At 41.7% G+C, this 12187-nt stretch overlaps 1 protein-coding gene across 2 annotated transcripts in view; it reads right to left on the reverse strand.

Annotated features, from left to right (window-relative positions):
- Positions 1–657: 657 nt before the first annotated feature.
- Positions 658–12187, reverse strand: part of vps8 (VPS8 subunit of CORVET complex) — a 93485-nt gene continuing 81955 nt past the window's right edge. For both annotated transcript variants that reach the window (XM_083775187.1, XM_083775186.1), the window contains exons 44-45: positions 4258–4338; positions 658–2366 (exon numbers count right to left, since the gene is read on the reverse strand). In XM_083775187.1, the coding sequence (XP_083631313.1) occupies positions 2223–2366; positions 4258–4338 (225 nt within the window). In that variant the 3' untranslated portion in view covers positions 658–2222. The remainder of the gene's footprint in view (positions 2367–4257; positions 4339–12187) is intronic.

The raw sequence follows: 12187 nt of genomic DNA on the forward strand, positions 1-12187 counted from the left end.
CACAATATGCTGTCGCACTGGGTGCTCTGAAGACCTACAATATCAACAATATTACATTTTATTGCCACGAGTGCAGATTCAGAAATAGAATGCTACAGTACATTTGTACAACGTTGACAAAACGTCATGGAAAGCTTCACAATAATCAGACAGAGTGCTCTCTGTGTGTGTGTGTGTGTGTGTGTGTGTGTGTGTGTGTGTGTGTGTGTGTGTGTGTGTGTGTGCTTGTGTGTGCTTGAGTCACAAGTTAGTACTCATCCTAGAAAGCCACCAGCGATTCACCATTTACAATACATTTGTGTGTGTGTGTGTGTGTGTGTGTGTGTGTGTGTGTGTGTGCGCGCGCATGTGTGTGCACCTGTGTGTGTGTGTGTGTGTGTGCACGTGCACAAGTACGTGTGTTTGTCACAAGGTACTCAGGGGTTTATTCTTTGTGAAAAGGAAGCTGTCTGAAAGCACAATCAATAAGATCTTTCAGGCCTAAGTGGCTTACATAAAGAGACTGTGATAATAGTTATTATGGTGTGTGTGTGTGTGTGTGTGTGTCCATAGAGAACATCTAAGGACAGCAGAGCTTCTGTGTGAACGCGCTATTATGGGTGTGTGTGGGTGTGCGCGCACGTGCATCTATGAGGAAAAAGACAGAACCTGTCAAAATGTTAGAAACACATTTTATTTGCCGTTATTCGTATAGCCCAAAACAAGAGGCAGCTACACAAAACATCGTCACGGCTGCTATCCTAAGCAAACTGACACTGTAGTGCAATAATAATTAAGAACACATATATATTTATTCATCACATTGCAGACAATTATCTATGAATCAAATTAGTTTGAAAGTTAAGCCTATTATCAGTACGTTATATGGCACTTCGCAAAGGTTTCCCCAACGCCAAATCAAATGGGTTCAGAATGATCTGAGCCAAGTCTCCTGAGGAGCCGCGTCTAAAGCCTGTCCTGGACGGGAGTCTCCGGACGTAAAAGCTAAAACATAATGGCACTTTTCCCATTGCACGGCACTGGCTCGACTCAACTTTGTTCATTTTCCATCGGTCAAAAGTATTACTGTGCCTGGGACTTTATTGGGTACCTACTACCAAGTGAGCCGAGACAACACCAAAAACAAAAAAGTCATGATGTGAAAACATTGCAGACTACTAGTTGGTCAGAGGGAATGCACAGAGGCAGAAGGGGGGAGGAGGAGGAGAAGAAGAAGACATGAAGACACAAGAGGGGGTACAATCTGAAGTGGAAAACAAACTACCGTGTACCAAAAATCGAGTCCAGTAGAGTGGCTTCTGTATGATCCAGTGGAAAAGTGCCAGAATGTTGTGTTTCAGAAGGTGACTTGTTCCTGGCCTGACAAGTACGAGCCCAAGACCCCTCCTTTTCCTTACAGCCCTGGTCTCTCTCTCTCTCCCTCTCTCTCTCTTCAAGCACACAATGAGGTGCTGGCACAATCTTGACAGCACTGAGAGCAGCTATGCATTTTGTTTAGAACTCGGCGAAAAGGGCTTTCAATAGGGTTGGAACAGCAGCGTGAAGCATGACTAATGCCTCCTTTGAGGATCTGCTCTGTTGTGAAAATAAATGTTTGTCTTTTCGTGGTTTTCTATTCTTTTTTGGCCTACACGGACCGGGCGGAGGTGCCAATTTGGTGTAGAGGGAAAAAAGAGCAGCATCGCTCTCTCAGCTAAGGGGTCATTGGCCTGAAACACGTTGCTCTTAGGAGTGAAATGAACACAAGACTTTACTGTGTATCTTTATTATATGTGGTGTAGCAGCCAGCTACTGTCCTCAAGTATTTTGTTCAAACATGCACAGAGGACGTAATCGTATTTGCTGCAAAAGTCACAACTATCACGGACAGGTCTGTTTTTGGACCTTTGTATGCTATACTGTATAACGATTCCGGTTCCTTATCGATTTCCTGCTAACGGTTCCCTTTAATGATTTCTATAGGGCGTTCCACATGGACCCGTACACATCTGTAACTCTGAGAATTTTTTAAGTCTCAGATCCGCCAGTATTGCAATTGCACAATAGACGTCGTAAAGTCCTCACGCTAGCTCTGACGGTGTGATAAAAACCGGTTCCTGAAAACGGTTCCAAAATGTGACGGAACCGATTCCTGGGTCCTCGATGTTTGATCCGGTTCCTCCCGATCCCAACCCTATCTGGGTCACGACGTTTAGCTCCAGCTATAGCTAGTAGTCCCACCGCTACTCTTCCACCAGCGGCGGAGGGGACAGTTTGAGCGGGAAAGTCTCGCTGTGGAAGATGCTCGCGGTTCCCGGCTGAGCAGTGTTTACAAGTCCCGCCTTCTCATTGCCATGGCAATGGGAGAGTTCAGAGAGGATGGCGAGCTGGAGGTAAAGTGAGAGACAACGTAAGGAAAGCAGTATGGTAAAAATGAGAAAAACGTATACAGCACAGTAGCGATGACACCCCCTCCATTCTCTCATTCATCTATCCCACACGTATATATCAATTACAATTAAAGCATTTAGCAGACGCTCTTAATCCAGAGCGATTTACAGTAAGCAAGGAAAACACGAGGAAAATACACCAAATGCATAGACGCCTTTTTGTTTACAAACACAGAGACTGCACACGGCACGCAGGCGCCTGTTTCATGTAATCACTTCCCAACAGATCCCCAAACCTGTTGTTTTGGGGAGTGCTGGTTTCTGTTCATTCAACATTCTCTTGTGTGTTGGCTGGTGAGACACTACTAACTAGCGAGATATAAACTTCACCCGCAGTGGTATTGTGCGCAGGGAACAGCTGACATGCAAGGTCACATCGTGTCAACAGATGTGACCGTTGTGAGCTTGGAGGTCTGCTCTTCTCTGCACACAACACCTTTGCACAGCGGAGCATGAATTAGGTTTGAGGTGCTACAGCTGCGCGATCAAAAAGACTCTGGTGCCATGATCATAGGGAGCCCTCCCTATGGAGGTGCTTTGAGTATTGCAAATATTGATTACACACAACATAAACCAAATATATATATTTCAAGAGCGAGAGATCACAGTCCATCCTAAACCAAGCTTCTTCCTCCACGCTGGGAGGAAAAAAGCATCTGAACGTTTGATGGGATGCATTTGAACCCAATGCTCCTTGTAATTACATGCTCTATATCGAGAGAGTAGCAGAGAAGGATAGACAAACAATGCACACATGGCTGTCATTATTTTCGGCGTTAAAGACAGAGGAAACAAAAGTATACGGGTGATTATACTATAGTAAGATAAATAGATAATGTAGCAAGAAAGAGGGATGGATGGACAGGAAAGTTTAAGAGAAAGAAAATCGTATCTTTGTGGATTCTCGGGGATCCGATGTGATTCAGTGGTCAGACTGGGACGTCAGATGGCATAATATAACTCTAAATATAGGCGAGGTTTCAGCCTGATCCGAGCCCATGGGAGGGGGTACTTATTTGCCCTACTGGCAGTGTGCACAAAAAATCTGGCACTGATTGGTATGAGATTAGCTCTGGATTAAGCTCTCAAGAACAGATTCCAAGCTGTGCAAATTCAAAGGAAACAAACAGCAGAGGGCACTGTTTTTCCCTTTTTTTGACGATGGGTTCCCAGATTGGCTCCAGATACATGGACAGACAGACACCCGAACAACACACACACAGCTAGGAAATGTGTGCTAATATGTGCATGTTTGTGTTGCAGTTATACTGCTAACCCATACAATGTTAAAAAGGTACAATGTCACTGTTATCAACATCAGTTGAGAGTCAGTGTGAGCGGGGGGAGGCAGAGAGAAGCGAGAAGGGGCAGAAAATAAACAAGATTTTATATTGTTCACAATGGAATACTGGAGGAATACTGCGTGTGTCTGTGTGAGCAGTTGGTCACACTATTCAGCTCTCCATCATGGTGTGATGGGATTGAGAAAAAACCAAGGAAAACACACTGGCAGAGAGGAAAAGAGAGAAAGGGGGGAGATGAGAGAAAGGGGGCAGAGGTGAAGATAGATTGAAAGAGAGCGAGAGGAGAGGATAGAGGGAGCAAAAGTAAAATCAGTGACAGAGAGAGAGGGAGGGAGTGGAAAGATTGGGAGAGGAGAGAGGACATGCCAGGAGAGGTGGCAAATGTGTGAGAAAAGCAGAAAAAGGAGCCAACTAATTTGGAGGGCAGAAAGGGGTCGATGCATGGGTTGAACGTGCACAAGGACACATGCACAAGGAGACATCCATGCCCACATACACATGTACTGTAGTGTAGTGTACAGTACCCTGGATGGTCCTCTGTATAAACAGCGTAGCTGGTCCCAGGACTGTGTCTGCTGGGGGTCCAATGCTGCTTCTACAAACACCTGCAACACAGCAGAGCACCATGGGAACTATAAAATGCAATAGTAACAATCACACATCACTTCACACACCAACCTAAAATATACTTTAATCTAAAGGTCACTAAAAAGGCCATTAACTCTTTGTCTGGCAGAAGGTAGTTAAACCCTGCCAGGGCCTTTTCTGTATATTTGGGTAGTTTCATTTCCGCTTTACCGGCATGGAGACCACCTTTGTAAAGATCGGCTAATATTGCCATTAGCTCACGCCGTTTACCTTTCGCCAGAAACGTTAACATGTACAAAATCACAAATCACATCCGAGTTAACGGGCAATTATGGGCACTAGATTTGCTAGATAGCAGGCATATACAATAATATACAGGTGTGATGGTACAATTCGGGAGTTTACCGGAGTCTGTCGGAAAGTTTAATGGGAGTTTCCTGTAATATACACATCCGTATTCCATGCTTTTTGCGCAGTGATAACCACAGACAGCACTCGTAGTTTCAGAGATATGAGGCATTGAAGATCCTACTTTGACTGGAGGTCTATGGGGGCAGTTGGTCCCAGTGACGGAGGTGTTGCCTAGCAACCGGGCCAAAGTTAAAAGGTGATTTTCCGCTAGACCATTTCATATTTGGTGTAAAGCTTTAGGTACCAACATGTTCGTACTTTGAAGATAACGTCCCCCCCTTGTTACAGCCCCTAAAACATGTTTTAAAAGTTGCTACAACACTGTATCTGAAACAATTAATTATATATTTGGACTCTTTTGTGTAAATACAGGCAGGCCACAGGGTCATGGAAGTCTTGTTGTAATGACAAGACATCATTGCACTGTTGTGTGTGTGTGTGTGTGTGTGTGTGTGTATACTGTAGCAATCTTTATAATCACGACACGGAAAAATGACACAATTGACTTATGCTTGTTTGAGGAAGAAAGATGGGGAAATTATCATAACATATACAATTCTAATATGACTACATTCCAAATTATGAAAAAGGAAAGCAGGCTTCGTCAGGTATGCATACCCGTTCTGTGTCGAAGCGTTGTGTCTTAAAATAAACAAGTAACCTGAGAGCTCCAGAACAGTGTGCAGACTGCTTTCCTTTTTCAATGTCCGCATCGTTTGTTCGGCACCTGTGGAATTATTTTGAGATGTGCGTGCTTCCCTTTTGGACTCTCATACATTCCAAATTATACCACAGCCAGCGATAAGCAAAGTCTTATTTATACTATTCTGGCATTATTAGAAGTATATCCTCCAGCACTAATAGATTTTTCCAGGACTTCTCAAGGGAAGAAAAGCCTCAGAAATAATATTTATTATGTTCATAGAGGTTCAGTATTCTAAAACCGATTTCCATTTGCCTATGAGGCACTGCAAGGCTGCTGGTTCAACTGCCTAGGAGTCACAATTTCTTTAAAATCTTCAAAAACAAGTAAAACAAACTGCTCCACAAGAACAATGTTGGTATAACTAATTCACTATTCCATGACAAATCTATTTTACATACCGTAAACAGATTATTATTAATGCAACTTTTTGGAAGAATATTTATTTGCTTTACAGACAAGATGAGAGAAAAACCCAGACAGATGTGGAAAGAATATGTCTACCTTCACTTTTCTTTTTGTCAGACCCCAAATTATGAGTAAAACGTGAAACGTGAAATTGTATAATTATGTGACCTTTAACCCATTCTGACCTGAGATCAGATTCATACGAGGTTTCCGCCGGACACACACTGGTCTGATGAACCCATTCTGACCTGAGATCAGATTAAAAAAATGTCAGTCGCTCTTCGATTTAAAAAAAATAGCAGACCTACAAGCTCGTATCGCGCCACTCGGTGGCGCGATATGAGCTTGTAGATCTGCTATTTTTAAATAGCTAAAGCATAACATGATGCTGACACCAAAATGGGTGCCCGGTCAGAATGGGTTAAGACTTCAGAAAATCCATCTGTGGATTTTAGCCACACAATTTTGGTCCATGTACAAGTTAATGTCCTACAGATTGGAATGGAAAGGAAGGGAAGAGAGATGCTGGAACATTGATTAAATCCAGCCAAGCAGACAAGCTATTGATTTGCGTTTTTTTTGTGGGTTACGCATCCATCCATCCCCTGGCTGTGACATTTAAATAATGTATATGCTCTATGGCTGACTGCGAATATTTTTTTTCTCATGTTTTTGTAAACTGCCAGGATGCATACTCTATGTACTGTACATGTTCTGTTTTAAAAATGCATTCTACTCCAGAGTCAGTTTCTAACTACTTGGTATTATTCTCACATCAAACTAGCCTTTTGGATATCCCCCGCTACGGAGTCAAAACATATGTTAAAAGTGTTTTAAGTGTTTTTTGTTTTGTTACCATAAGTGTTCAGTAGCTCTATATTCAGATAGTAATCATTGCTATAGAGTATTTGTTCAGTAACAGGGGTCTCCATGTCTCTACAGGTCTTTAACAGAAAATTTACTTTCATGTCTGGATAAGTGAAATTGGATGTGATTAAATAAATAAATGAGCAGACAACATTGGAATTGGAATACTATACAATTCTATGGCTGATAAATGGGTACTTTTTTCCCCATTGAATGAAATTTACGCGCCACCGTATAATGTATTGTCTCTTTACTGAGTTGCACTACCAAAACTAAAGCTTTGAGTCCTTTTATCTCTTTAGGTATTGATGGTAATCGAGTGTACAACAAAAACTTAATTGCAAATCACTTGAATTCCTTTTTCCACCTCTATTGTCCCCTGTAGGCCCCTACATTATTACATTAGTAATGCGATTGTATGAATTTATGCTGTAGGCAGTGTAGCTCTTGATTTTATATTTATTGATGTACTGTCTGCCTATATGCATTTTTTTTTTTCAAAGAGACCAAGGACCACAATCGAAAAAAAGTCAGATGTCTTTCTTGTGTTTGTATCCTTGACGTTTCTCCGATGAACATGATGTAACATGTGTATTTCCTGTACGACATCTAATCTAATCAAATCAAATTATTGAAGAGCAGGAGAGATTGGAAGATCCCAGTTACTGAACTAACACTCTATAGCAATATCAGAATATACGTTGATTAATTGGTGCTGCTGTGATGAATTATGTGTTCAGTTTATCTTAACTTGATCAGACACACAATTAAGTGCCTTGTAGCCACATTTCCACCCTAATTTCTCAAGCCACAGAACATCTTCATAAACTGACAGGTTGATGTAATGTGCACAACACAATTCTCGCCTCTCTTTACAGTTGTTATGATAGCCTCTAGCTAGACCTGCTACGCTCCCTGTGGTGTTTCTCTTTTGATGACAGACTAATAACAACGTTCCATATGGCTAATTAGCGACGAACACCCGAAAGAACAAAATGAATCGTGCGGTGAAGAGAAGCATCCATTTCAGACGCAGCATAACTTCATCTCATTGTTGTTGTTGTTGTGTATAGATATTTCTGGATTTAAGTTTCAATGATTCCTGACTTGTGAAACAGTATGCAAAATATACGCATATGCAGGGGTGACCTACACTACAGTATACTGTATGCAAATAATATTTGAACATCTAACAGACTTGAACAATGCCGTTCATTTTGTTTCTCCCAATTTCAGCATTTTCAAGATTTCACTACAACTGCTAAGTTTTCTGTCACATTGAGCTTTGGGTTAATAAAACAACAGCAATCATGTCTCCTGAACCGAATTAATGTTCTATGAACTGCACCAAAATATCACTTACTGAAATATCAAGTAATTTTCTGGATGGCTGCACATAACGTGCACATATGAAACACGCATACATACCCACACATGAATGGACACATACACACATTCTATATACGGGTGGAAAAGTGGGAAAACATTATATGAATTTTCACATTATGTTCCATTAATGTCATGTCTGCATCAACAGCTTAGAATAAGTCCACCACAAAGTTCAAACCAAATAGTATTAGTAGCCTAATGTTATAAATCGTAATAGCACTTTCAGAATCTCAACAAAGTTGTTTGTTTGCAACGTTCTTTTGTTGGTTAAATCACTGTGTTTTGTCATGGCTTTCCTGCTCTACAGTTAGCTCATAACATTAGCCGCTGGCTCGCTGTTGTCAGCCGCTCCCTGTTGCAGTGACTTCCGTGGTGCGCGTGTCATAGCTTAGGAGGCAGCCAATCATGACTAGGTCGCTACTACGCGATTGGCTACACGAGTGGTTCAGACTCCCATTGGCTTAGGCAGTAGTATGGGGTCAGACTCCCATTGGCTTAGGAGGCAGGCAATCATGACTAGGTCGCTAATAAAAACTGGCCTGTTGTATGTCAGGTTACACCTGACAAAAAAACACTGACGTATACTTAACATCTTAAACAAAAGCACTTGTAGTAGCTGTAATCTGCAACTTACATAAATAATAATCAGAAAAACATCAACGGAAAGCAGGTCTTGAAAGGACTGCTAAGTTAGTTCATTATTAGACAGTGATACAGTACATTGAGAAAATCCTAAATGCTAGTTTTACTGTTTTAAATGTCAAAAAATCATCAGTCACCTACAATTCCCTGCAAAGAGGGTTTATCCAACTCAAAATAAGCTAAATCACAGGGAAGAAATCCAAGTAAAATGATTTTGCCCACAGCTTTTGAGTCCCAGTCAGATGAATACTGCAATGAAATGACCTTCTGATTGTAACAGGGCTGCTTGGAAAATACATCTCATTTCTTAAAACTATCGTGCAAATTGGCTGTTCGTGTACAACAAAACCAAACCCAATAGTGGTCAAATTATTAAGGGCAAACCTCTCTCTCTGTCTGAAGCTCAACCAGCACATCCAGGCGATAAGAGAATTTTGAGCGAGAATGTTCATAAAGGCAGCATTCATATACTGTACTTGCCTGCTCTGGACAGCTAGCATTGGCCTTAATCATAAATCAGTCATTATGCAATTCCACTCACAAACTGAATAGCCTGTTAAAAAGCAGAAGACTGCATTGACTGCACTGCAGTCAAGTCACCCCAAAATAATCTGGAAGTGAGGGAGCTTTGTAATACAGAGAGAGATGCCCTTTGGACGTTTTCATGGCTGGCACAAGGTTTCTACTCTGCTCTCCTGCTGAAGATGATATGGTCGAACCAGGCAAAGATATGTTTATTAGTGCCCTAACAGGGCAACCACTATTGTTATTGTAAATGAGGATACTTTGCCGCACTACTCCTCCCACAGTTTTTGCCGCACACACTCAAGCCATATGTCAAATTGACCGGCTTCATCAGGAATCGTGTGATCACAAAAATCGGCACACATGATCTCCGGACCTATCCGATTAAAACACCAACTGCAGAATTCTGGTAGTGCGTATCGTTCGGCCGTAATCGTCGTCCGAAGAGAGTAGGAGGGGCCTATTTTACAAAAAATGCCATAAATCACGAACGGAATGTCCGATCTATTCCAAATTTCGTATGTTGCGGGTGGTTCAATCAACCAAGTTCCAAAAGCAATTCCATTTTCATCCATAGGGGGTGCCGCAAATGCGAGAAATGTAACCGTTTGTCTGGATTTCTGGGAGATAAATCCCCCCGAAGTAGTTACGCATGATCACAGGGGTGACGTGGCATTGTAATTGGCTGGCAAAATTTGTGGGAGGGGCCTATGTAAGCGACTGCGGCAATCACACTTTGCATTTCTTCAAAATTGCGACGTTTCTAGTTCATATTCATATTTGACCATGCATCGCAACGCATTGTGAGCTTGTAGATCAGCTATTTTCAAATGGTCGAAATGTTTATAGGGTTGAAGTGGTTACAGTAATGTATGTTTTTCTAATCAAAATGTAAATCTCCAAAGTAGTTGGTAATTAAAGTTTTCAAATAATTGTAGTGGAGTAAAAGTACAAATGTTGTCTCTGAGATGTAGTGGAGTAGATGTAAATGTATTGGAAATTGGAATACAGTCAAGTAAAGTACAAATACCTCAAACTTGTACTTAAGTACAGTATTTGAGTAAATGTACTTAGTTACTTTCCACCACTGGGTTAACGGCAACAAAGAGAGAAGTATATGACCAAGCTGTCCTGATGACAAAAAAGATTACGAAAGAAAGGAGAGAGAAGTATGACTAAGACACAGAAGTGGTCAATGTTATCCTCAACTTCATATTAACATCTGTTGTCCAGATCATATCTCACACCAGGGCTGCAGGGCTGAATCATTCAGGCTGCGGTAGTCTATCAGAACACCACAGAAACCATTCTCAAACCTCTGTATTAAATAACTCACTATGCCGATTTGTACTGAGATGCCCATACCAAACACACCACTGTTCCTTATACAGTTCACTTGACTGGCTGCAGCCTAAGGCAAGAAGACAACTTCACTTGTACCAATTCATATTTAAATGTGTGCACCTCAACTGCCCTCCATACCTGAAACTGGTACTACTGTATATACATCCCCATACCCACTTAGAAATACTCAACATCCCTAATTTGCTATTCCCAGAAGAATATTCCCAGAAGAATATTCTCTGAATCCGGACGCAGGTCATTCCATTACAAAGCCCCATTTGACTGGAATAACCTTCCCCTTTCTCTCAGATCTGTTACCTCTCCCGGCCGCTTCAGGACTTCCCTCACTTCCCACACCTCAAAACAACCTGTTCATGCTACTAACACTGCCCGTACTGCTGTTTACTTCTGACCCCTGTTTCAAGTCACTGTACTGTACTAGTCTCAATATGCTTGTCGAAAAATAGTTGGGGGGATGGGGGAGTGGGTGGGAGAGGATGAGCAAGCTAACTGTATCTGTACATGTCTGTATTGTCTATTGTGCACTGTCTATCTGTGTAACTGCACTGTACTGTATGTAATGTTTTTCCCTGTGTACGGGACCCCCTCTAAAATGAGATGCTGCATCTCAAGGGGCTATCCTTTCAATACATGCTGACCAAGTCATACACCCAGCCAGGCCACCCTATCCCTATACCCACACGCGTGTACGTTTGGATTACAACAGAGCCATAGAGTATAGACAGAGTTGCGACATTGAGGGGGCAGAAAACAGCCCGGTCACGTGGTCATGTACTCGCGCGAGCCCTATCGACTACAATACATTCCGTGAACTTCCGGTGTCCCTATTCGCCAATAGAAGTCTATGTAGAAGAGGACTGGCCACATGAAGTGAACGGAGTTGTCGTAACTCTGTCTATACTCAATGGGCTCTGGATTACAAGTATTCATATCAATATATCTCTGTATTCATGCCAAATATTGCGATATCGATATGATATTACCGCTAAAATTTCATATACATTTTAAGTGTTGCAACACTTACACAAGCACGCACGCACACGTGTGAAAAACCATAAAACCTGGGTGATCTACTGTATGCTATCAAATTGTATATTTATTCACGCAGCATAGTACTGTACAGTATATGAATGATACATTCTCTGGCTGATTTTAGTTTCTACCCTTCTAAGGACCAGCTGAGACCCCAACTTTGAGAACCAATGGTGTTCTCAAAAAAAAGAACCGTTTGTTGCAGTTCTTTTTTTGGGGGGCATAAATACCCTCCAAAATACTTACACATGATCACAGGGGTGACGTGACATTGTAATTGGCTGGCAATATTAGTGGGAGGGGCCTATGTAAGCGACTGTGGCAACCACACTTTAGTTGTGTTTACAATATTACAGTATATGAAAAACAATTATTTTTAAATGCTCTCATTTTTATTCACAACAGCAATTTGTTTATTGCTGCTGTGAATACAAATTGGAGGATTTAAAAGTGAGTTGTGAGCCCCGCTTGCTTTTCATGATTATTTTTTTGCAGATTGGCTCAGTGCCAAAAAACTGAGGATG

This window comes from Protomyctophum parallelum (assembly GCF_964188405.1).
Source record: "Protomyctophum parallelum genome assembly, chromosome: 10".
NCBI classification, from domain to species: Eukaryota; Metazoa; Chordata; class Actinopteri; order Myctophiformes; family Myctophidae; genus Protomyctophum; species Protomyctophum parallelum.